Here is a 26,398-nt window from a genome sequence, read left to right as displayed (position 1 = left end):
AGTCTCCTAACTACCAACACACCTTCATTTTGCTGCTTATCGGTATTTAAGCAGGCTTAGCTGGATCATATTTGCAGAAAGAGCACAGACCAGACAGAAGTGGGGTCAGTAGCATTTGGTGGAAGCACACACCCAAGTCTTCACAAATGCAGCGTGTAACTTCCTAAGCGAGCCCCATCCTTCCCTGTCTTCACTCTATATCTTCACCAAATTAATATTCTTCCATGGAGGCTATGCGTTTACTCACTTATGCAGGATCACATGCCTGTCAGACTAAGGTTTACCTGCACCAGTTGAATGGGAACTTGGCTTATTTGTTTTTCTTAATGTCCCTCTGAAGAGAAGGCACGGATCTCCCCCAAAGAATCAGTTACTTCCCACCAAAGGTTACTCTACACAAGTTCAAGCTGTCCATGAACCACCGGTAGTGGGTGAGATAGTGGAACAATCGCCAAGCTGACTGTGAAATAACCTATAAAAATGAAGAGCAACTGCCATGCAATCAAACAAATAAAATAGGCAAAAATAAAGTTAAGAATGTCATAATTTTACTAGAATATTTTATTACTAGTTTTGGGCCACATGTCTCCCCAAAAACAGAAACCCAGAAGCTTCCGTTTTGTTTATCCTGATGCTTTGCAATGCATTTTGCTTTTCAGTATTTTTGCAAAGTTCGGGAGTAACACAGAAAACAGTAATGTATTTAGAAATAATCTCTTCTCTCTAGAGTTTATGAAGTTAGCAAGCCTCATCTGAATTTTAAATGAAATCAACAAGAAGTGCTGGAACACTCCTCCACCCACACTATCCCCAAGACAGCCTTGAAAACACAGATAAAGGCAGAGAGGAAAGTGATCAAAGAGATTATAAGCAAATAAATAAAAGGTAAATGGCAAACAGATAGAGGTATATGTTACTATTAGTGCTATTTCCATGGATAACCCCAGTTGTGTTATCTTTAAACTTCTCCTCCTTCGAAAAAAGCTGTCTATATATCATTATGCTGAAAATAACTAAGAACCGTATGTTGTACTGCTGTATCTACCACTGCTGTAGGAACAAGCTGCGGATGGACTGACAACGAAAACACATCAGTGTTTTCGTTTTGTCTGTCTCAGATTATTAGCTCAGATTTCTCTCTGCCTTCAGCAGCAGCTCAGAAATTTTAAACATGGAACATAGCACAGTTGCATAACCAAACACCGACTAAAATGAAAACACACATCATCTGTGAATGCAATGCACAGAGATAGTTTTACAAATTAACAATAAAATGGATGTTCACAGAAGCTCTCATTACATCTCACCTACGCCAGCTCCATTAACAGCTCAGGGTCATTGCCTAAGAGCACAGCTGGCCCCTAGCAGAGGGAAAAGCTTCCTGGGCAAACAGGCAGCAACACCAGCACAGCTAAGTTGCACAATACTGAATGTAGCAGGGTTAGGCCCGCCTTCACTTGGCTTGATCTCCAAGCCCTCGCCTAATGAGAGGACAGGTGTGCTGCATGCTGCTGTCACTAAGTGACACGCTCTGCACTGCAACACGCTGGATCCTCTGGGCTCCTGCAGGGATGCCAAGCTGCCTTTCAAAATGTCAAGCAGGGCCCCAAGCGAGCCCAATCAAGGCTTAAAACCTTTTGCAATTTTAAATAGCCAAATGAACGTTCAGGCCCAAATTGCGTTCGTTTCAGAAATAATTTTAATCCTTTTGTGTGGGATATTCAAGACCCACTGAAGTACCTGCAGCGCTCTCTGTGAACACAACATGTAGAGATGGCTATCTTTACAGAGAGGAAGCCCTACAGGAGCTCAGCTCTACAAGAAGTCAGACCCCAACTTAAACCTGCACACATAACTTCACCCCATCGCAGCCAGGACTCTCACAAAGCATGTTCAGAGGAGGCACCTGTAGCACCTACCCAGCCAGCTGTGGTCGCGGCATTCAAATCTAGATGAGAACAAATGCACTGACTGCTAGGACCAAGCATCGAAGCATTATTGTTGGGTGTTCTGGACTGTACAAATCCATATTAATTTGTTTTTAATTAAGAGGAACAAGGTCTTTCAGCTTAAGCATTCTTCTCCTTCCTTATTATTGCAGTAACACTTGCTGACTGCAGCACCAAAACAGTAAGAGAAAAGCAGAAAGCTAATGATGTCTAAAGGTTTTGAAAAACAAGGAACTGGCCAGTTTATTCCGACACCTGAGCTGAGCAAACAGATGATATATAGAACTATACTATTCAACAGTCAAAACCAAGGAGTTTTTGGAAGACATTCTTTTTCTCCCTGACCTCAAAATATTCCTTCAGCAAATAATTTTAAAAGTCGTCTATATTAAACTCATGAAAGCAACAAAACTGATCTTTTTAACCAGTCATTACTTTTAGATCCTCTCACATGTTTGATCTTTTGCTTTGTGTCTTTTTATTACAACAGGGCATGTACTTCCAGCAGCTCAGAGCAACCACCACCTTAGCTTGGAGGCCCAAACCCTCTGCATGAAGGTCCAGGATTCCAACCTGTGGCGTAGCTGCTGCAGCATCAGCCTTCCACTTGCACTCAGCTTACGCTACCCAGTGTTGGGCTTGGTTCAAACAATGAGATCAAATAATAACTCCTAGAAGATGCTGTCTCATAGAGTTCGTTACCTGGTATGCAAAGAGCCAGCCTCTCCTACAGAGCTGAGATATCATTTATTGCATAAATTTGCAGAGATGGGTGCTAGGTGGCAAATCCACAAAGCTAGCCCACCTCTCACACATGGTAAAACATTTCATACTTTGAACAATTGTTTACAATTATGTTCAGTCACGCTTAATTCTGATGGGTTCTTACCAGCCTGGTATCCAGCTTTCTTTTCTTCCATGGTACATGTTCTGTTGGGAGAGGGCTTTGTTAGTAGCGGGCTTTCTTTGCTTGAGGGGGTAACTTTCAGTATGCTAATTAGCATAGTTCACACACAGTACAAGTAATTTTCTGTTTGGTCTTATTAACCATTTGGTTCTCCTTGAGCTTATCTTGTTACACCCTACCTTGACATATTTGTGGTGCCTATCCCTTCTCCCAAGGCCATGTTTTGTTAAATATTTTCAACATGTTCCATTTTTCAAATTCTTTCTTGTTTTCATTATAGATATTTACATACTTTGTCTAAATTTCAAGTTTTATCTAATACTGAGTCGGCTGACTACAAAAAGACAGTATAAAATACTGTGCCAGTTATAGATTACTAAACAAGCTACATTTCATGATGAAGAGAGGAATAACAGTATTTAGAGGAGCATTACCCACTCTGAAGTAACGGCTCAGAAGTTGCAAGCAAGGAACTGCCCTACCCAACAGCCAGCCACAGGCAACGGAGACTAGGAAGATGAAGTTCTGTTATAAACAGATATGGAGAGGGCCAAGAAAGACTCCCAAGCGGCATAAGGGGATTAACACTGGAGAGGTCTCTCTGACAGAAATTTCAGCTGCTTTACCCATCCTACCAGTGAGAAGGTGGTCTGGGCTACTAGAGATTGTAGACGTCAGGGAACTGAGCCTTGAAAGGGTCAAACCATGCATGCTATGTGCAGAGAAGGCAATTAAATTTCCTCTGCCAGAAGGCTATTTCTCAGCATAAAATGATGTTGATTGTGCTTTTTTGTGCTTAGCAATTGAATTAAACTGAATTTAAAAGCATTACTCACAAGTAAAATCACCAGGATCTGGCCCTGATGATATGGTACATTCAGTGGTCATATCTTTGGCTTGTAATGAACACAATTTGTGTTATGTTTTATCTATCTTATGGAGATAACAACAATCCAGAGCACAAGAAGTGTTAGAAAAATAGTCCACCGGAACACGTGCCATCAGCTGCTCCTGCCAGGGCATGATTTCCAAATCTCCCTCAAGCTCCACAATCAGCAGCAGGAATTGCTGATTATACGGAGAAACTATGTGCAAAGCACTGTCCAAGGTTCAAAAAAAAAAAAAAAAAACAGTACAGAAAGACAAGGAAAGCTAATTCTTCCTAAATCTTTCTCTTTTAGAGCAATACCAGGTGTTAAAAGCAGCCCCAGCAGGTAACTGCATTCAAGCAGAAGCTGTGCGCTATGCAATTTAAAGACTTCCCTTCTGCCACCCCCTTATTTCTGCAGAGAGCATGGAGCACACAGGACACACGCCAACGCTCAGGGGCTAAGCATTACCCCAAGCTTTCCACATCTTGTAAAGTAACAGATTCCCACCCAGCACTAAGGTGAATGCGCTCTGGAGCATGAGAGCACGGGGTCCCTGGAGGTGCTAGCTTCTCTTCTAGCAGAGAGGGAATTTAGAAAGGCACAGGGCGACAGCTGGCAACACTAACATCACCAGGCAGCCCCTTTCCACCTCTACTAGGACCCATAAATCCGCATTTGTCTCATTTTTCCAATGACAGAAAGACTTCACCAGCCCAAAGGCTGGCATGGCACAGGACTGTTTCCTGCAAATGCCCCCATACAACACACACTAACACTGCACGTACACACGTGGAACAAAGACTTTCCCCAAGCCACATTTCAATCACATTATGGCAAATAACAATGAGCCTGTTGCAGTTCTACTTACAAATGCACCCATGAAATGTATTTTAAATATTAACCATCTGGGCACTTGCCACTTCCATTCTTATTGTAACCGGCTGCATATTTATAAATGTGTCTACAATAATCAATCCACCACCTGACTAAAAATATTCAACAGTCCAGAGCTAAAAATTCATCTCCATACATTGTCATAGCTGAGTTCAGATACAGTTCTGCATGCCTGGTCACGATCACACACCAAAGAAAATATGTTAGAGAAGTATTTCTAGTTACCATAATCATCAAGTTTGTGAGTATGATGAGTAGTGGCATAAGGGTGAACAGACAGAAAAGATGCTAGTGATCAAAAAACTGAGCTATGTCTCAAAGGATTAGTAATGGACTTGAATATGCATCTTTTACTGTGTGCTGTCCAAGCTCCTCTCAACCAGCACTGACCAACAGTCACTCTCTGTTGGGCGTTCTCCAGCCTATGTGAGCCAGATGATAACGCTCATGAACACTTAACAAATTACCCTTAATTAGCCTCCTTTCTGGAAGTCTCAACAAGACAACAGACCAGGGAAAGAGCAAAGCATGAAGAGCATTGCACAGCTGACCTGCTGCGCTTGCTCCGTTTAACTGGAGCTCGTCCTCACTGATGAAGCCTGATGGCTTCTACAAGCATCAAATTCAGCGGGACAAGAAGGGGCCAGGACCACCAGAAGAACAGGACATCCTGGACCACCACGCAAGAGGCAGGGGTATCTGACACACACAGCTTCCAGTATGACTCATGACACAACGCACAAGGCAAATCTCAGAGAAACCCACCGACTTTGCTGGGAGACATCCCATCCACAAAAGCCCACCAGAGGCTCCTTCCACCCACCTACAGAGGGCCAACGGCTCAGAAGCGAGGCTGGGAAGCCAGGCTGGGGAGAGCCCACAGCCAGCGCCATGGCTTCTGGCCGTGCCAGCCGTGCTGCAGCACCCACCCGAACTGCACGCTCGCCCCCTGCCCCGGCTGGCGGGGGTCTCCGTGGGTCTGGCTGGGGCACCTGGGAGCAGGACAGCCACAGGCAGGCACACAAGTACAAGCTACAACCCTGCTCACCTCTGCTCTGTGTTTTCAGGTGTGTTTGCTGACCTCCAAAACCCTCCAACCCTTCAGAAACACAAGTGGGCAGCTCAGCAGGCCCACGCTTGCCTCGGCTGGTGGCGCAGCTCACCCTCACGGGCCGGGGGTCTCCCCTCACGAGAGGTGACCGTACTCCTGACAGGCCCCTGTCCCTCACGGCTGGCGGCCCGGGCCCCTGCCCTCCCCGCAGGGCGAGTCCGGCTCCCGGCCAGCGGGGAAGGCGCCGAGGCCGCGGTGGCGGTGAGCGGGACCGCCGCCCGCGCCTCGCCGCAGAAAATGCAAGTCAGCGGGCGGCTCCGCGGCCACCCGGCGCCGCTCAAAAGTTTCGGGGGAGGCACCGGGCCGGGAGGCGAGGGCGGCGGCCCGCCGCGGGAGGGAGGCGGGCACGGGGCTGGCGGCAGGGCCCCGGCACCGCAGGCACGCTGCGGCCGGTCTCACCTCCTTCTGGCGCGGGTCCTGCGGGTAGACATCGGGCGGACCCAGGCGCGGCCGCTTGAGCGGTCTGTGCTCATAGCTGAGGAGCCCGAAGGCGGCCATGATCGCTCATGTTCGCCGGCGCGGCGGGCGGGCGCTGGAGCGGGCTCCGAGCGCCAGGGAGCAGCACTCGGCGGCTCGCCCCCCGCCTCACCCCCGCCGCGCCGGGGGCGGGCTGCGCGGCGCGGCGGCGGACGGGCGCGGGGGCGGTGCAGCCCGGCCCACCGCGGCTCTTCCCGCGGCAGGTGTCGGCCGGGACCGCCCCGGGCCCTCCTCCCCGCCGCGGGCACTGCCGGCGGGCCCCGCGCTGCCCCTCCGCCACGGGGCGAGGGCCGGCGGATCTCCGGTCCCTGAGGGGGCTGGGCGCGGGCAGCGCTGCCTGCCCGGCCTGGCGGGATCGGCTCCCCCCGCGGGCGGCTGTGCTCCCGCAGGGCCCCCTTCCGCCGCAGGGACACGGCACCCGTGCCTGGTCCCGTTGCTGACGCGGTTCGCTTCAGCGGAGGAGTAACGCAGGTGGGCGCAGCGCCGCGGCGGTAGGGCCGGCACTCCGCCGCGGCAGGCAGGAGCGGTCCCTCGGCTTCCCGGGGCGGCTCTAGCGCCCGGCGCAGCTAACCGCGGGGGAGTGCGCAGCCCCCGCCGTCCGGCCGGGCAGGGCGCGAAGGGCTCGGCTGCTTGGGGTCTGTCGGAGAACCCCCACTCCCCTGCCCATGACTACGGAGCGGCACCGTGCTGCTTCGCCAGCAGTGACCGTGACCCCTGTGGGGCTGCAGCCGTGGGTGGCCCTTGGACGAGGCGCTTGGTCCATCTCCCTTCGGCTGCCGCTCCCGGTGCACGGCCCCAGGCCCCGTGCCCCGCTTTTCCCGAGGGATGCTCCCAGGGGCCCGCCTGTACCACCCAAGTAGATCCGCTGATCCCACTGGATCGGCCAAGCAGGAAACCTAGTGTCAGTAGAGGTGCGGTTTCTAATTAGCGCACCTTCAGAACAACAGTAACAGGACATCACAGCCTGCGGGCTCCAGGGGCCCCGGGCACAGGTGGCTGCCCGCACCCGCCTTCCCACCGCGGGGCTGGGTCGCAGCCCGTGTCCGCCGTGCAGACGCCCTCGCCCCGCACGGCGCCGCCTCCTTAGGTGCTGGAGCGGTAGGTGCATCCCTGTATTCGCATTACAGTAAAGCAGCATGAAAACACTTTCTTTCCCCTCTCTACCTGTTACGTGTGCCAGGTCCTCTCCTGGTGCTACTTCTCCAGGCCAGTACAAATACGAGGTACTTTGGAAATACAAGATTAAACAATCAGTTGCAAATAAGTCTAAATAAAATTAACAGCAGCACTCTACAAATGAGCTTAAGTTCCAATGTAATATGGACAAGAACAGGAAATACAGGCAAACCCTATTTTTTTTGTCTCTAAGCAATTCTCTGGTCAAGCCACAGACAACTTAAAAGCTGAGGCTGAATAGGCAATAGCAATAAAGTTGAGTAGTAATGCCCTACCCTGTCTCCTATTTGTTAATGCATCGTCTACTTAAATCTTTGCCACTTTTGTACTGAGTTACTTTTCACGCATCCAGCTGTGGTGCTCACCAAAAGTGAGGATCAACAAGTCTGAGATCATCAGACTTTAATATCTAGCTCTGAGGTGCCCTCCTTGACAGATTTATCAGACTTTGTATGCAATCCAAGGGCACACTCCAAAGACCAGCAGTGTTTATCAGCTCTTTTCCTTCACTCCACCAGTGGATAAAAATGTTTCAGAGCTTTTCATAAGTTACACTGGCACACTAAATCAGTGTTGTGGTCCCTGGCTTTGGGAAGATTAATATCACTTATGTTTTAAGGTAGTATCTTTATATTTTATTCCTGAGACTTTGCCAAACACATCTTGATGCATTTAAACACACAGATCCCAGTCTTTTGGTGGTGTTTGTGTCATGCAGAATGGTCTGACACTCTCATGATTTCACCCACTGTTCTGCGTTGATTTGCCTGCATTTTACAGCACCCCTATAGCGCAGGTGTCCCAGCAGAGACTGGCCCCATGAAGTCCACAAGTCAGGCTACAGATCTGCACTATCCACTGCTCCTGTCCTCAGTTCAGTCCCTGATGTTTGTGAAGTCCTGGTTCAAATCCAGGTTTTTTTAAACCCTCAAGCCTGAAAACATTCTGACCTGAAGCTTTAAGGTTTTTTCCAGAAACACTGCCAGGGAAGCCAGGTTTGGTTGAGCTATCTCTGTTCAGAGGGGAAGAAGTATTTCACATTGCCTTTGGTCAAGTGAGTTGTGCCTTAAGTCACCACTTTAGTATGGGAATTTGAGGAATAATCTCCGAATAAAGAAGAATGGCAAATACTAGTTCATGGTATGGTGGGTTTTTTTACCATCATGACTAAATTCTTGTCATATGCTGTGACTTTGCTGATGGTAGTTAAAAATAGAGGATAACTTTGAAAATACTGGGTTAATTATTGTTTATATGCTTTCTTCAAGGACATCTCATTGTTAATATTTGCAGGTCTATTCAGTTCCCATGGTAATGAGGGACAAATGGCACCACTTGTTGGCTAGAATCAGCTGGAGTGCCATCATGCAAGCTTCCCACAGGTGTTTCTGCTAACATGCACATCACTGGGTCATTATCACTCTTGGTGTTTTCATCCTGAACACTACTACAACCAAGGATGGCCTTCCTGGTAAATTGGTATTAATTCTACAGCAATTGTGACATGTTGGAAAAGAGCAAAACAATCAGCATCAGTTTTACATCTATCATGAGTCATTACATGACTGGATATATAGAAGTTTTCATCCATAGAAGTTATAAAAATCCAGATCTCTTGCAAAACTTGGCAGCAGTTTTGGAGGTCCAAAAATCTTTTTCTACTCTAACTTTACCATAGGATAAATTTAATTGATAAAATTAAAAATAAGTGTCCATTTGACTGCAATGATTGCCAAAGATCAAGTTCACACAGCACATTTCAAGCCCCATTAGAAATAGCATGCTAATATTGCTTTTCAACAAGTTACTGTTCTTCACCTGTCTGTATCTCACATTGCATATTTACCCTTCAGTATAGCAAACCAGGGTTTAGGCATCTGTGGGAGAAAAAAAGGAGGTGGTTCTTTTCCACTCCTCATTAACAGGCATTTGTTCTCATCAAAAATAGTTCAGTGCATTTTTTGCAGTGGTTGTTCACCTCATGCACTGTTGACCTGCCTTGGTTGCCAAATGCAGAGTCGGTGAACTGGCGTGGTACATAGTGCTGCTCATGCTGGGGACAGACTGAAAGAGGAGCCGAGCACCCGCAGTTGCGACTGAAGTCACAAGGATGGTAGCATTTTATACATCACCACTAGTACTCACATGTCATCTTATACTTACAATGAAAACTGAAATTAATTAGTTAATCTTCATACAACACTCCAGTGACTTGGGTTGAGAAGCATTATAGTCTATTTCTTTAAATTTAGGTGGTGTTTTTTTTTAAAGTTTAGTAGTTGAGGGAAAATTTGAGGTGAAAGTACATCAATGACAATTTAAAATCAGCCCTTTTCAGGAACAGCTACACAGGAGCAGACAACACCATGTAAACAGGGAGGAAAAGTGCCAAGCCCTCTACAAGGTTAGGCACAAGCTGAAAAGCCTCCCAAGCCTCCCATTGTGCCCCATACAGGTACAGCATAAGAGACAGGACCCCTGCATAGCTCATCATCCAAACACTCAAGATTGTCTGATAATAAAGCCTTGCCCTATTTTTTTTTTAAATAAGCGAAACAATGACAACAGTCTTTCCTTTATCTTTTTCATTGTGTGCATGCCTGAAGGGAGAAATGGATATTTAGGGAGACAGGAAAACATTCCATCAGCAATCTGCTTGCAGAAAAGCCAGGACCAAAGAGCAGGACCAAGAGGGAGCAGCAACCAGCCAGGATTCAGGGAGAGGTCCCAGGGTGCAGCATTGCTCTGCAGGGACAGGGAACAAAGGAGCTGACACCTGATGAAGGGCAGAAGGCAGGGAGGAGCAGCATGCCTCCTCACCAAGGGCAAAGCCCCAAGCAGCCAGCATGCAGGAGGGGGGCTATGGCAGTAATGGCTGGAGCCTCCAGAGCCTGTCTGAGCCACTGCAGAGAAGGGCAGTCATCTCCCATACTGCAGTGAAAAACAGGAGCAGATTTAGTAACACCTTGGACATATGGGATGGGAGAAAAGACTTGAGCAAGATGAGTAAGCTGCAGAGGAAGGCTCTTCTGCAGCAAACAGGATGGAACTACCAGGAAAGACCTGACTGCAATGCAGGCTGTGAAACTGCTCATGATGCTGCATGAGGCACTGCTCCCAAAAGGAGCACCCCAACACTCGGGCCAGGAATTAAGTATCATCCTAGACACAGCAGAAATTTTACAATATTCCTTGGCTACTTCAGTTTTTAAGCTTGTCCTTGAACTGTGATTCACCTAAGTCTTGCTTCTTAGTGTGATATTACCAGAAAGTGGCGAATGTAATGCTTCTGAGGGAAGAAACCAATGTTTCTGTTTCCTCTTTTTATCTTGTGATTTGCTGCACCTTCTTTGTTCTTGTCATACATCCAAAGCAGTATTTGTTGTGGGGGAGCACACAGCGTTTGCAATAAAATATCTTCTGTGATCATCAGATACCTCAGCTTCACTTTTTCCGTTAATTATCCATTAGTAAATAAGTAATAATTATCCACTCTGTAAACCTCTTATTTGTTTCACATGCTTTAGAAGTGGGAAGATGTTACAAAAACCTGTCAGAAGTTCACTGAAGGAGACCCTTCTTTTCTAAAACCAACAGCCTTTAACATCAGAAAGCATGACCTTTTTCCTCCCCCTATACTTGTTTGATAAACACAGGACCAGATACCAGGAAATATTAACTGCCCAGAAAGCAACATTGTGTTACTGCACAAAGAGACCCTGTCAGATGCCTCCTTAGTGTTTGCTGCAGAATTCACAGCTGGAGTTAGGAAGGGACTTGTATTGTCTGCCATGGCACATATTAACTGAACTGTTTTCAAACAAATGCAGTCAGGATCCATAGCTGATAACGAATGTTCCAAGAAAAAGTTACTCCAGGGCAAACTCCAGGACAATCCTTCACTCTAATTTCTAGCTTCTCTATGCACAGTGTTATCTCCAGCCCATCCTCACGCCACCAGCCACTGCCTAGCCTGCTGCAAGATACGGCTGGACCAAGGCAAACCCCCTCTGTGCTGGCTGCTCCTGTATTGCCACCTCCACTTTTCTGAGGGATTCTGAAACATCTTAGCTCATTCAGAAAATTACGTAATTTTCCACGGCATAAACTATTTCTCCATATGGAAAGACTATCAGAAAGCTGACTCTTGGAAAAAAAGCATTTATCTGCTTTGGTGACTACAATTAAAAATTATTTCCCCTCATCAAATTCTTCCAGGACATGGCCATTTTTATATGCATACGTTCAAGTCTGTTCCTTTCACTGCTATTGCGTTGGTGATAATCATAGTAAAACATCAGAGTCCTTCAAGGAAGAATAAATGCATTCTGCTCAAGTAAAGTATTCAAAACAGTCTTTAAAAATGAGCATTTTCCCCAAACCTGTATGGATTCAGCACTGTGCACAGTGCAGGCTCCATGGTTAAGGATCCCAGCAGTACAGCAGCATGCTATTTTTTTGGTTACAACAATCACACCACAACCCACAGCTTTATTTAAGCATTAGCTTAAAAAAAAAAAAAAAACAGTAGTAAATCGTTTTTCTGTACACAGCCTTGCTTCATTTTAATGCCAAGTAATGCCAAGGTTGTCTCAAAACCTGCGTAGTTAAACCAGACTCTGTCTTTAAGCCTATGTGATAGGATATTCTTAAACCACTTGAGTACTCCTGCAATGGATATGCATCCAGTTAACAAACCACTAAGTTGATATGGTCAGGAAAAAAAATCCAGCCCTCCGTCTGCCAAAGTGACTGGCAGTCAGATTGATGCAGATGGCCATGCTTCTGGTCCCAGCCGAGGCCCTGAGTCAGCCACACCCTGGAGGATGGGTTATTTCATGCCTCTGACTTTGGCTCGCACAAAGAAAGGCAAGTGCCCAGCAGCAGCAGGAGCCCAGCAGTGCATGGCCTGCACGATGCACCGGGAGCCAGCATGCTGCTGAGCCTCAGGGTAGGTTGGGTCTTCTGTAAAGAAGAGAAAATGTGTTTGTGTACATTTGAAACCTGAACTGAAACGCTTGTCTAAGCATTCTACACACTACAGCCAAAACAATACGATAGGTAAGACACTGCCCTTGCCAGGGAAAAGCAAGTGTCCAAATGCAACCAAATACTGCAGAGGGGCCCTCCTGGCGTTGCAGGGGTACAGTGTGTTACCTGTGCCATTGCATTCAAAAAAAGGTGGGCGGGGAGGGGGGAAGGGAAGAATAAAGCAGCTTAGCATTGCTAGTTTTAGAGGAAAACCTGGAAAAACAAAACCCTCTGAAAACTTCCTTTTTAGAGGGCAGATAATCAGATGCAGCAGCCAAGCCTGTCTCACATCCCCAGCTTGCCCAATCAGGCAGGGGGCTGGGAACAGCAGAACACTCAAATTACCGGGAGGTCCCTTCTGTCATCCTAAACCCTCGTTATCAAGTGACAGAGGATGCACTGGAAGACTCTACGAACTGCTCTATTTTCCAGCTTATTTAAACACATCAGTGTGCAAGCTGGAGCTATACAGGAGGGGACAGGGGAGAAAAACCTTGACAGCATCTCTCAGGAAACGTGTGCCCCGTGGATGTCCACAGCTGAGGCTGCCGGAGGAGAGGGCTCATGCCTCAAGCTGGGCTGGCTGCATGCCAGGGAGCTTGGCTCTTTGCCATGCCGATGAAGACCTTGTCGCTGCCTTGCTGAAAGCCGCGTCCCTTCAAGGACTTTGCACACCACCATGCCAGCCCAGCAGAAGAAAATTATCTTTTGCATAGCCGGGGTGCTGAGCTTTGCTTGTGCGCTGGGGACCGCAGCAGCCATCGGCACACAGCTGTGGGTTAAGGGGACGATACTCTGCAAGACGGGAGCGCTGCTTGTCAACGCCACCGGCCAGGAGCTGGAGAAGTTTATTGGCAAAATCCAGTATGGGCTTTTCTATGGCGAGCGTGTGAGACAGTGTGGGCTCGGGGGGAGACCTTTCCAGTTTTCATGTAAGTAATAACGTCATCTGAACTATTTAACACCACACTGCTGACTGCTAGGGGAGCTGGGATATAGCTGCCCCAGTGTCCCCTTGCTCAGGCACTGCACCTAACAAGCATGAAATTCTAAAGCAAATGCTGCTGTTAACAGTGTTCTGATCTTCAGGTTCAAATAACTTATCTTCCGATACCAGTAAAGCCACACTAACATTTTCAGCTATCTATACTTCAGTTACACAGATACCTACATTTCAAAAGATTTATACTATTACTTTAAAAGGAACATTTTTCGTTTTCAATTAGTCTGTCACCTTCCTCTGCATGTGTGTCAACATTACGTCTTATGTGCTTCATGAAAAAATGAACTGAACTAGCAGAAATCTCATGAAAGAGCTGGAGCATAGATACGTTTGGCTGCTGTTGAGAAACAAAGCAGCCAAAAAGTTAGCAATCTGCTGCATTAATTGGAAGAACAGCTGGCTGATGCTAGCTGACATTCAGTCAGTTGATCTGCAAGTTGCATTTCATATCTGACATACAGAATTTTATCAAAGACTGTTAGCAATGGTCTTGCTTTGCATGTAATATTCATAACCTATTTATCTTCAAGGATAAGATCAATAAAATGATCAAGTGAACACACAGTTTGTACATAGCAGCAGATTAAACAGATAATAACAAACAGCCATTTGTTATATGTACAATGTGCCACCTGAAGTTACTGCTTCTAACTGTGTTTTGTATTCTGCTAGAACAGCACTGGTAAATTGCTTACATGAGTCATTTAAGGCAAGGTAAGGTTACCAGATGAAGTATCAAAGATTATTTACTGTATAGTATTTTCCCCAAAGTAGTAGACCAAATTAATATCATATTAAGATTTGCCATCTCTAATTAAATTCCATTACTGGTCTATTTATACAGCTGAAGTTCTCCCCTCAATTGCTTTGTTTGCCATCACAGTGTGCAGATATTCCACCCTGCTAGTTGTAGGCTGGGGTGAATTTTCAGAGGGGTCTACTAAATCTCAAGGAATTTGTTTTCTGCTGTAGCTGGAACTGCTAGGAACCACGGCTGACAAAGCGGCTAGCGATCAGCAGCTCCAGGCTGGCACTTGTCCGGGTTCATTACAGCCACAGAGCGGTGAGGCACAGCTAAACTGGGGTAAAACAAGGACAAGACGCAGCTGCAGCGCTGGCCAGAGCCGTGCCCCGTGGGCAGCCTCACTGGCCCTGCCGGGTGTGCACCCCAGCTCCCACACCTCCAGGATGGAGCATGGCTGAGCAGCCCTGCCAGAGCTCCCCAAGCCCAGAGAGCAGCAGCAGGATCAATGCGTGGGCACTTTGGTGCGAGCGAAGTTACAGGAAGGTCACCCACAGCAACCTGGACACAGGGCAAGCAGCAGGGCAGCCTCTCCGGTCTGGATTAGCTCAGTGTGCCAGGCAGGACTAAACCCAGACACAACAGGCAGCCCCCATGCCAGAGAAGCTCATCAGCTTCTCTTTCTAATAATTTTCTTTCCACGTATTTGTTACTTAGATGCTTTTAAACCATTTCATTGATGTGCCTCGCATTCAGGCTCTCATCTGTACATTCCATCATTATGGCTGAAATATTTTAATATACTGCTCATGGGATTGTAGCAATAGTTTCAAAAGAATTTTAATTTAGTGGGCAGTGCGAATTAATATAACAGGTACAAGACAGTACAAATGCACAACTTGTTAGTTATTATTTAATAATATTGATCATAACTTTTTTATTAGCTCCTAGTGCTACATCCAGGCAAGCTCTGGACCTGTGCAAGTACTGCAGAGCATTTTCAACCAAAAGCACTCCAGGGTTACAGAGTTTGCTCCCACTATGGCCATACATTTTCTATCTACGCTCTCAGAAATCTCATGTAACCAAGCTTTCCTACCCAAGTATTTACCAAACTTGCATTTATAAGTATAGCTTCAACAGTGCACATAGACACAAAATGTAACCAAAGAACAGAAATAATACAATGTGAAGTTTTTGATTAGTCACAGCTAAGCAACCCACTTTGAAATGGTAAAAAAACCAATGTTGGGAGAAGGGTTCACCGGAGTCAAGAAGATGCTCAATACGAGTTATGCATCTTGCTCAACTTTATTAGTTTCTAACACTACTTATATAGAACCGATACACATGCATATTCGTAAAGCAGAAATATAATTGGTTAGTAGTCTCTAAGTGCGCGCGGTTCTCACACCCCTAATTATCATGACTAAAATAAGCATTCTAACCATGTAGCTCATTGTGTTGTTATGCTTCAGCCTTGTAGTTTGTTACTCCCTATATTCCCATACTGCTCCCTATCTTTCTTGGCCCTGCACCTGCTTTCCCAGCAGCTGTAGCTTGCTACAGCCACGGCCTGTTGGCACAACATAATTACTTGGTCTCAGGATTCAAGAATAGCTCAAGGCTACCTTTCTTGTTAACTTCAGCACAGCAACTTCAGCACAATTCTGATTACAGGCCTATTCTAATACCAGGCCTGGATCGTGCAGATCTTCAGAGATTCTAAGGCCACGCTTCTGCAGCCATTCTTCTACAAACCAACATACAAAACCTAAGTGTTCATGCAGACCTGCAGAATCCTACTGCACGGGACAATATTAAAAATTGATTTCTTTAACAGGAGTGCCTAATGTATGTATTCAAAGAACTCCAAGGCTTTCAGGAATTGCATAAAGAGTAACAACATTGGAAGAGTAATTCACTCAACATCAATCAATATCACTGCGCTCATTTTCAGACAGAGAAAATAAGGCTTGAAGCATGTGCTTCAATGCCTGTTCCCAGGATCGCAAATCAAGGCTGGATTTAATTTTATGCCCAAGACTCCTCAAGTGATAAGCAAAGCTGCTAAGATGCCCGTGAGGGAGCATCATCCTTGCCTAGGGAGAGCAGCCTTGTTCCCAGCATCCCAGCCCACCAGGCATCCCTCAGAGCAGACCATCACCTGCAGTAGCAGAGCTAGCCAGTCTGAAGCACTGGTGTCAGAAACACAGCCCAGGGGCCTGCGCAGACCTAAAACCAAACCCAAGCTTGCTTATTAGAGCATTCTTTTACCTTTTCTTCTCCTTCCATACAAGCCGAGTATTAATAGTGAAATATTTCACTAGGTCTCGCTCGCAACATTGCAAGCCTGTTCCTGCCTTTACATAGCAGTCTGAAAAGGTAACGCTATGAGGTGACCTCTGGCACTACTTATACCTGAGATGTAGCCCATTTACAGCCCAAAAAATTTCACAAGCCCAGTCCTACTGACCATGGCACTCCACAGAGCAGGGTTTGCCTCTGCGGTCTTTCACTGACAGTGGAGGGCAGAAGCACTGCTGTCCTCCTCACAAATTGTTCTCAGATCATCATTTATTTAGATTAAAAAGCAAACGCAACACTTATTTGAATAGGATTTCTATTTAGAAACAATGATTAGGTGCCTCCGCAAAATATACCTCTACTAGGAGCATTCCCTTCAGAGACCAGTTATGAAAGAGGCTGGTTTGCGTTCTCTGGGGCTGCAGCAGACCCATCCCATCCGAGTCAGTGCTCTCGGGAACTCACTGGGAGCATCCTGGAAACAGGATAACCATATACAACATACACATCCATAGTTTAATGCACTGAAGTGCACTTTAGCATGTCTGAGAAAAAAAGGCCTGGAAAATAGGCTAAATGATTTAGTTCTATGTTTGTTCCCATTAAATGCTCCCCTCTGACCACTATATCTCTTTTAATTGTAATATGAATTTGCTCTGCCAGCAAACCCAGTTCAGCTGGGGCAAGCCTTCTGCTTCATTTGCTCTTGCCGATTCTCATCAGTTTCTGGGTCAGCAGTTCATTTTCTAAAGGTCACTGGCTTGCATACCTAACACCATTCATTCATTACAATGAAGGAATGTTTTTCTTTCAAGATGACATAGCTGCTGGAATTAATTTTCCAGATGTGTCACATATAAAATTCTAATAACATAAACAACTATAAATGCAGGTGCCAAGGGAAAGATTCAATACAATCCAGTAACATTTTCTTAAAATCAAGAATATAAAATTGTATTATTAAACACACAGTTTTGCATGTTCTCCCAAAACACCAGGTAGAGTCACGAGAACTAATACTATTCCTTGTAAAAGTCTGTACAAGTAGGGAGTCTTCGGCCTCTTTGTCGCATAGCCTGAATGGTACAATAACAAAATTGCACCTTATACCACACCAACAGTACAACTGCTTCTCACGCCTGTAAAAATATGAAATAAGTAATGAAAGGTCCAGTAAACACAAGGTCCAATTTCTAAAATGTGCTTTGTGTTTATTAAGCACAACTGGCCAAACTGGACAAACAATAAGTAGCCATCAGCAAAAGCAACCTTTTATGCAGGCAAACTCATGGAACTGTTTGTGTTGGCAGGGCCCTTAAAGCCCACCTAGCTCCAGCCCCCTGCCCCGGGCAGGGCCACCTCCCCCCAGCCCAGGTTGCCCAGAGCCCCGTCCAGCCTGGCCTTGAGCCCTGCCAGGGACGGGGCACCCACAGCTGCTCTGGGCAGCCTGGGCCAGCGCCTCCCACCCCCACAGCACAGAATTTCTTCCTTTAACCTGACTGTCCCCTCCTCCAGCTGCAAGCCATTCCCCTTCAGGCACTGGAAGCTGCTCTAAGGTGTCCCCGGAGCCTTCCCTTCTGCAGGCTGAGCAACCCCAACCCTCAGCCTGTCGCACACCAGAGGGGCTCCAGCCCTCCGAGCATCTTCGCGGCCTCCTCTGAGCTCGCCCCAACAGTTCCATGTCCTCCTTATGCTGGGGGCACAGAGCTGGACGCAGGGCTGCAGGGGGTCTCACCAGGGAGGAGCAGAGGGGGACAATCCCCGCCCTCGACTGCTGGCCACGCCGCTGGGGATGCAGCCCAGGTGCGGCTGGCTTTCTGGGCTGCAAGCGCACGTTGCTGGGTCATGTTGAGCTTCTCATAAACCAACGCCCCGAACATGATCTCCCCAGGGCTGCTCTTAGTCCATTCTCTGCCCAGCCTGTATCTGTGCTTGGGGCTGCCCCGACCCGCGCGTAGGACCTTGCACTTGGCCCGGTTGAACCTCATGATGTTCGCGTGGGCCCACCTCCCAAGCCTGTCCAGGGCCCCCTGGATGGCATCCCTGCCCTCCAGCCTGTCGACCGCACCACACAGCTTGGGGTCGTTGGCAAACTTGCCAATTCTTCCTGTAGGTAAATAGGTACATTTAGCAAACAGGTAGTTTTGCTGTGTGCAGCGCTTGCCTACACAAAGACAGCGAGCAGCAGTGTTCCTGAGCTCCCCGCGCATACAAGCCAGGCTGGTGGGGACAACCCCAGGGAAGGGGGTCTGGAGGAGCAGAGGCTGGGGCCAGCGCCATCCCCAGGAGCAGGCAGCTCCTCCATTACCCAAAGGTGTGAGAGTCCATGCAGCACCCCAGACGGTGGGCACAGGGCTCTGCTTGCCCTCTTGTGCCCCTGTGCCTTGTGACATCTCCAGGCCGTGGCCCCCTGTGGGCACTGGGTGCCCCTCTCCACTCCCAACCAGCCACCAACAATGGAAAAGTGCATACTTATTTAACACAGCTTCAAGAATAGTTTGCAAACATTTGGTCCATTAATTTCCCTTTCATTTGGTCAGGGAGGTAAATTGACTTGACACCACATTACCTGCTTCTCTGTGTTTACTGCACGGCAAGCTGCAGAGCTGTTTGCTGGTAAACATTTTACAAGGTAGAGTAATTTATGTGAGGCTTTTTTACTCTCGGCACGTTACAGCTGCAGCGAGGCAGTGCCAAGGCATTATTACCCCCACTTTAATCATGCCCCTGTGGATCAGGAGCAGTTAAGTGTATTTGATGATTCCTTCTAAAATACCCGTTGTTGCCAAACAAACATGAGTGACTAAAAATTATTCTCTCATACTGAGTCTAATTGACTAATCCCTTGTGCCCTAGCTAAGCAGGATGACAATTTGAAACAGTAGCTAAAAAGCTGCATACAAATACTTAATTTTGCATAATTTATGCATAAAAATACATAAAAATTCCTAAATTTTTGTGTACATAGTCACAGCAGCCACAACATGGCTGGAACGCAGCGCAGCCTTCCGCAGCCTTTGGTCAGTGAGCAGGTGCTCCATCAGGTAGCAGTCATTAACTCTGAGCACAAACCCGCAGCTGCCCTGGGCTGCCACTTCCACTGCTGCAACCCGGCCTGCCCCGTGGGCTCTCGTGGGGCAACTGATATAGTGGCAAATACAGCCAACATAAAAGCTCCCGGCTTTTGGAAACTTAAAGTTATACAGCATGTGGCAAAAGCATCACATTAACTGTGTGATGCACCCGGTACTTGCACTTACCCAGCAAGAGCCTTCATACTCAGTCCCACGGCACACAGCTCTGCTGCAAACAGCCAGCATCCCACCTGCCAGCAGCAGGAGAGCTGGCCAGGCACAGCACAGCACCGGCCTTTGCGGCTGCACACTCATTTTGTGTGCTCTATCTTATTTTAGCTCTGTACCCTCTTCTTTATTGTAAGATTTCTCCATTTCCTTTCATCGATTTATCATCTTCCCTTTTTGCCCTTGGACTTCCAGGCACAAAATGTTCCACAAGTGTTTTACTTGGGGAAACAAACACAGGGGAGAAGGTTTTGGTCATTTACAATGTGCTCATTCTTTCAAAATTCCATTCAGAGAGTTTGTTGCAAATAACTCATTGCTGTAACCTTTATGAATTTCTCCCTCTCTAGTACCATACTTCATTTTAAAAACAATTTAAGAGACTAATGTATGTACAGAAATATCCTTCCTGTTTTTTACAGATTTTTATCAAAATACCATTTTTTTTCTATTTTCTAAAAACCAGAAAAAATATTTAGAAAATTCTATTTTCTAAAAAATATCAAAGGGTAGGAGGTAAGAAACCTCCTATCTTTTTAGGTGTCTGCATGCCTCTGGCAATAACTGTTGGTGGATTGTCACACGAACAACTGCACACGTCATCTTCCCCAGGTATTGTACATCCCTGGAGCCTTCAATGTCTCCCAGCAACGCACAGTGCACAACACATTTAACCTGCCAGTATGTCAGCACTGCAGTTTCACTAATGATTTCCTGCTTCTCCATAATAAAATGTGGACTTCATAACTTAAAGAAGTATTATTTAAGGTTTTCAGAAATAACACACATTTTTTGCCAAAATTTTTCAGGTATAAGCTTACAAAAACAGCACTGTATGTTGATATTAAAGCAGTGGAATCACTACTCTGAAACAGAATGGAAGTCAGCATCTCATCCTGGAGCAGCTCTTTGCTTCCCTGGCAATGAAGTGGCCAAACCCTGACATCTGTGCACTTTAGGCACATCAAACCCAAATAAATGTGGTGCTCCAAACCAACCACACCCCCCAAGGTTAGGCCCATGTCTCCTGCCCAGCCATCTCCTTGTTTCTCCATACAGCCAGAGCTTGGATATTCCAAAGGACTTTGTCCATCACACGTTGCCCATGATGTGGTCCAGACCAAGAGGCCAGCACAAGGGAGAGGGAGCCCGAGGGACCCCTATGCTCACAGGGGCTGCCCAGCCTCCCCTCTGCCCACACACCCATCCTGGCAAGAGGGAGCCAGAAGCAGCATCCCTCAGGAAGGGGAGCTACCTCACCCCATCCTAGGTACCCCAAGACACACAACACATGTTATATGGATACTGGCAGAGCATTGGGAACTTCTCATCCTCACCTGACCCTCCCTGCACCTGTGTTTTGGAAAATAAAATAAATACAAGACTCTACTGACCAGAACAATCCAGTGCAAGAAACATGTTTCATATGAATTGCTGACCACTCCAGGCAAGGGCAGGTGTGCAGTGGCACACACACTAACTGTAACTAAGCCCACAAGCTGATTAAGGCACAGGCAAGCAAATAAATATCAATTGCTCTCTGCTCACTGAATAAGCCAAGCAGGTATCATTTCATTTCCTATCTCATGTCCCTCAGTGGGACCTCATGAACATAAATGCAGAGAGTCTGTTTCTGGACTTACTGCCCCCCTGCTCCAAAAGAGGGCTAAACGGCCAAGCCTCTAGCCAAGGGAGGCAAGATCCCACCCATAACAGGCACTGCGAGTAGCCCCTCATGCCATCCTGCATGCTGGTACAAGGCAGACCTGCACTTTCAAATACAGCTCCCAGTTTTTTTTCCCCCCAAGAATGTGCTGTTTGCATTAAGGACCAAATACCACCTTGGCAGATGGTAGGCATGTTACCCTCCACCTTGCATCTGCATCTGGTTTCTGAGGAATGAATAACCCCAAAAGCCTCATGTCCTGAACGGTGCCTACAGGTGGAGAGCAGCTTGTTTTGCCAGCCAGAACACTGGGGTGAGGGAGCAGCCACCAAGGATGCTGATCCAGATCAGGCCCCCAGCGTTTAAAGATCTGGAGGTGCTGGGGGTCACCCCTCCGCGAGCCTGGTGGAGACAGCTGTGGGCAGGTGCCAGGGCTGCGGAGGTGCCATTCTGCATCTGCACATCCAGGGGGATAACGTGCCCAGGGAAATACCCTCAGGAAGGGGAGGAGAGGCTTTCTCTGGAGCTGGTCTTTCTCTCCTGGCCAGTCTACCGAGTTTCACAAAACACTTCTACCTCCAAACATCCACAAAACCTGTTTCTAGTTAGTAACTTCATTTTCACTTTTGGTTGCATTTGGAAGAGCACAACTTAAAAAAATTATCACAAACCAGCAGGAAATCCCTGGCCTGACTTCTGAAATGACTTTATCTAATATGTATAATAACAATTTGTTCATTTTGTTTTTAGTTTTTCCAGATTTGCTCAAAATTATCCCTGCAAGTATCCATGTTGGTGTCATTCTCTTCTGTACAGTACTGATAGTCTTTGCTCTGGTGGGAGCAGGTTTCTTCATGTTCAATGCTTTTGGCAGCCCTTATGAAACCCTGCACGGCCCCATCGGGTTGTACCTCTGGAGCTTCATTGCGTGTAAGTACCACCCCACCCCTGGCCTGCCTAGCTAGTGGCTGTCCATGTTTGCTACTTATGTTGGATTTATTGGCATAGGAGACCTTATTAAGGACCATGGCCACACTGACTATAAACTGGCAAAATAAAGCTAGGTAGAAATGCAGATGACTTTGCCATATCAAAACGTTTTTTCCAAATTGGAGTTAAGAGATAAAATACCAAAACCCTTCACGAGGGCAGGCGATGGGATGGGATGGGTACAGGCAAGCAGGCAGCCCCGGCACCTTCAGCCCTTCTGCATAAGCTGGCAGAAAAAAGGGATGGTGCCCACAAGCCCCAGGGACCTGGAGCTGGGGATGCATCATGGGCAAACAGTCAGAGCCAGGAATTGTACCAGAGATGGGAAAAAACAAACTAACAGTCATTGATGCAACTGCTCATATTTACCACAATGGGAGGTTTCCACCTGTGTAGGTGAGAGCACCACTTAGACAGCAAAACCTTCCCGAGGAAGGAAGGAACTGAGAAGCAGAGGGAGAGATTGACAGCAACTTGCTGTAAAAGCGGTCTCTGAAAAAACACTGCCAGCAGGGATAACGAACCATCCCTGTCCCTCTGCCACTTAGAGAGGGTAAAGCCCATTCTCTGTGCTGCTGGCTTGGCTGACAAGAACATTTACTATTACTTTACAAGGTATTACTATTACAATCATAATTTAATAAAGTAGTATCTATTTATCTTTAAACATGAAGACAGTATGTTCAAGGGGACAACGAGCAGCTTAAAGCTGAAAGGGCACAGATACTTTACTGGATCAGGGTACTACAGCAGCTGTGCTAAATATTACTGGTCCCAAGCCAAATTCAATTAAAAAAGCTTACTAACTTCAATACCCATTGTCTTGGATTCTAAAAATAATCCCTATTAAAGCTAAGTTACAGTGGCCATAATAACGCTATCAATATGGCTTTTGATCGTGATGCAGGGACAGCTGAGATGATGAGCATCTCCCCCTCCATTTCAGGTTCCTGCGGTTGCCTCATCATGATTCTTTTCTCTTCAGAGGTGAAGATACACCACCTTTCAGAGAAAATTGCTAATTTCAAAGAGGGAAGTTTTACATTCAAGACTCACAGAGAGCAGTTTGCAAACTCGTTCTGGATCATCCTGGTTTGCTCTCTGGTGCACTTCCTGAATGCCTTGCTAATACGATTTGCTGGATTTGAATTTCCCTTTTCAAAATCAAAAGATTCAGGAACAACCACTGGAGCGGTTGACCTGATGTATTAGAACTACATAGTTAAGAACATTTCAAGCCATGAGGTTCATCACTACTACATTCAACAGCCACCAGGTGTACTAACTTGTAAATGATTAAAGATGTTAAAAGAAGTGAAGGTTTCAAATAAACAGCAACATGGCATATGCAGTAAACTAAAGAAGACAAGCTATTTGGTAATGTCTAGATTAAAATTCCTTCTCTTTCTTGGGGTAAGACCTAAGACATTTGCCTTTTTTTCCAGTAAGTTATTTGAAAAGTAGCTGGTGCAAAGAAAACCAGTAATATCAATAGCGTTGAACAGGATCTGGAAAATAAAAGGAACAAGTTGCAGTAGAGGCACACACTATCACCAGCAGCAGTTTTGCCCTTTACCCCTTGTGAAGGCAAGGATGCAGTTGTTACTGCGTCAGGGCACTGGAGAACAAGGACGCTCAGCAAATCTACAGGTATCAAACGAGAAAAGAAAGTGTACAGGCTTTGCTCCTAACACGCATCAGGCTCCGTCTCAAAAGCACAACACTCGGAGGGAACACAGTGCTACAGCAGGTGCTTGCGGGACAAAAGCCAAACACCTGAATCCACCATGAGCACTTTAACCTGCATGGCAGCGTCATCATTTCTGTCCATAAAGCTCTCTTTTGGGTTTTTTAGTTTTAACAAACTCAACTGTAACTCTTTGGCCCTGAAGCCACAAAAGACATCCCTGCCCCACACAATCACTGTAGCTGGGGGCTTTACTGGCTTGGTTAGAGCACCGTGCCCAGCAAAGCGGGTTGTAGAGAAGATGCAACATACTCTGTCCTGCTTGCCCGAGGGAGGCAGCCTGGCTTGGTGCTGCTGAACGCTCCCTGCAACACACCAAGGCAAAGAACATTTCCCAGAACAAAGTGACAAGAACAAGACCAAGCACCCTTCCCACTGCACCGCACCCTCCCAAAGCCTCATGGGCAGAAGCATGAAGAACCTTGCCCAGAAACAGCCCTGCAAACACTCCCTCATCAAGTAACACAAATAAACAAAGTCAAAACCTTTGGCAAAGGGCAGCAATGGAATAGCACAACAGACAAGTTTCCAAGGCATGCCACAGCTCAGCAGAGACCGATGAAGAAATAACATGAGGTTCTCTACCCCAAGGAGTGCAGGAAGCCAGAACGGACAAACACATCAGCACTTGCACCCTTAAGCATCGGCAAGGTGGTTAAAGCAACCGGACCACTCATCCTAGGTACAGCTAAACCAGCCCTGTTACAGACAGATAGATCAAAAGAGCATTAACACCACCAAACACTACCTCCTCGGGATTATGCAGATGATGTAGTGCTCATCACAGGACATAAAAACAACACTGAAAGCAAATACAAGAGGTGCACAGAGAGAACGCTGCTGCCCCAGCTGCCCATATATACGCAGGGGCTGCAGGCTGCTTCTGCACAGCTGCAGCTGAGGAGCAATCATCCCACTCGGCACCCACTGCGTCACCTGTGCTGAAAATCAAGCCCAGGCACCTGTTAGCATTCACCTCTGAAAAAACTATATGCTCCAAGCTCCAGCAACTTGCAAGGTGACCTCACTGACTTTTATGCTATTTTTTTATACTTTTACTACAAATGGCAAAACATTGCTGGTTTTTTTTGTAAAAGTTTTGTAAGTTATACCACTACTCCACAAATCCTTTCACAAAGCAGCTCTGCCTCCCCATGGTGTATCACATCTCCCTAGATTATGACACTGTGTAAGGGCTACTGCAAGTTGCCACAACCCCTAACTTTTTTTCATCATTTTCTTCTTACTTGATATGCATATTCTTCCTAATGTGTCTTCTTAACACATGATTTGTATTACAACTCATGGAATTGTTTACTATACAGCAAACAATGAGGAGTAACACTTCATCCTTCTTGCTCCTGATGCATCATGAAGCTGCTCTGTTTTGCAGCTCTGTAGCAGCTTCAGCAATCCCTGGCACATGCAATCAGACGCACAGCCTGCTCACATCTGTGCGGCTAAGCGATATTTGCCAGTCCTGAAGAAGGAGTTGGCCCATATGTGTAAAATACAGAGTTGCACAGAAGATAAACCCATTCCCACCCCTTTTGCTCTGCAGCTCATGACTCGGGATCCAGGGGCTTTCATGGGGGGATCACCTCACAAAGAGCCCAGCTCCACCACTCCCCCCACATCCCACCTCACTTACGAACATGAGCCCAGCTGTTATTTTCATTCATATCCAGTTCCTGAGGCAAACATAACAATTCTTAATAGCAAAATAAAATGAAGACAATATTTGTGTGTTTGACCAGCTGAAAGTAACAGTTGGAACAAGCGTGACCTGCTCAGCCTGTACTCCTGGATGAGCACCAGCACATTTCCTGTGGCTCACCTGTAATCAATGAGCATTAGCTAAAGAAGTTTTGCCTGCTTCATTTCTAGACTAGCATATTTCATGATTTAAAAAACAACAAGAATTGTATAGTGAGGAGAAACACATATTTTGAAGGTTCTTGAAAAATCAGATTATTTTGTATTCCAATAAGAAGTTAGTATGAATTTGTGTCTGTGTGTGTGCATGCAGTGTGTGTACATATAAATACAAATATATATGTATATATATATATAAAATCAGTATATGGACACAAGAGAGCATACCAGGCTTAGATCACCGGCCCATGATGCTGATGTAGGGGCGAACAGCAGAGCATCGTGTTGCAGATGTGGAGCTCACCGTGCTCTCTGGCCCTGTATTGCACCCCACTGCTGTGACTGCCCT

General features: G+C 46.6%; 2 protein-coding genes across 21 annotated transcripts in view; one reads left to right on the top strand and one right to left on the bottom strand.

Annotated features, from left to right (window-relative positions):
• Positions 1–6,685, bottom strand: part of MED12L (mediator complex subunit 12L) — a 150,499-nt gene extending 143,814 nt beyond the window's left edge. For 5 of the 20 annotated variants that reach the window (XM_056358992.1, XM_056358994.1, XM_056358997.1 and 2 more), the window contains exon 1: positions 6,133–6,669. In XM_056358992.1, the coding sequence (XP_056214967.1) occupies positions 6,133–6,231 (99 nt within the window). In that variant the 5' untranslated portion in view covers positions 6,232–6,669. Of the gene's footprint in view, positions 1–6,132 lie in introns of all 20 variants that reach the window. The other 15 variants (XR_008825246.1, XR_008825247.1, XR_008825245.1 and 12 more) reach the window with 7 other exon arrangements.
• A 6,126-nt stretch (positions 6,686–12,811) lies between these two features.
• Positions 12,812–26,178, top strand: CLRN1 (clarin 1). The gene is made up of 3 exons (XM_056359020.1): positions 12,812–13,349; positions 22,188–22,367; positions 23,374–26,178. The coding sequence occupies exons 1-3, from the start codon at positions 13,097–13,099 to the stop codon at positions 23,637–23,639; spliced, it is 699 nt and encodes a 232-aa protein (XP_056214995.1). The 5' UTR covers positions 12,812–13,096; the 3' UTR covers positions 23,640–26,178.
• The last annotated feature ends 220 nt before the right edge of the window (positions 26,179–26,398 follow it).

This window comes from Falco biarmicus, chromosome 13 (genome assembly GCF_023638135.1).
Source record: "Falco biarmicus isolate bFalBia1 chromosome 13, bFalBia1.pri, whole genome shotgun sequence".
Lineage (NCBI taxonomy): Eukaryota > Metazoa > Chordata > Aves > Falconiformes > Falconidae > Falco > Falco biarmicus.
This window is presented reverse-complemented; position numbering and strand designations above follow the sequence as displayed.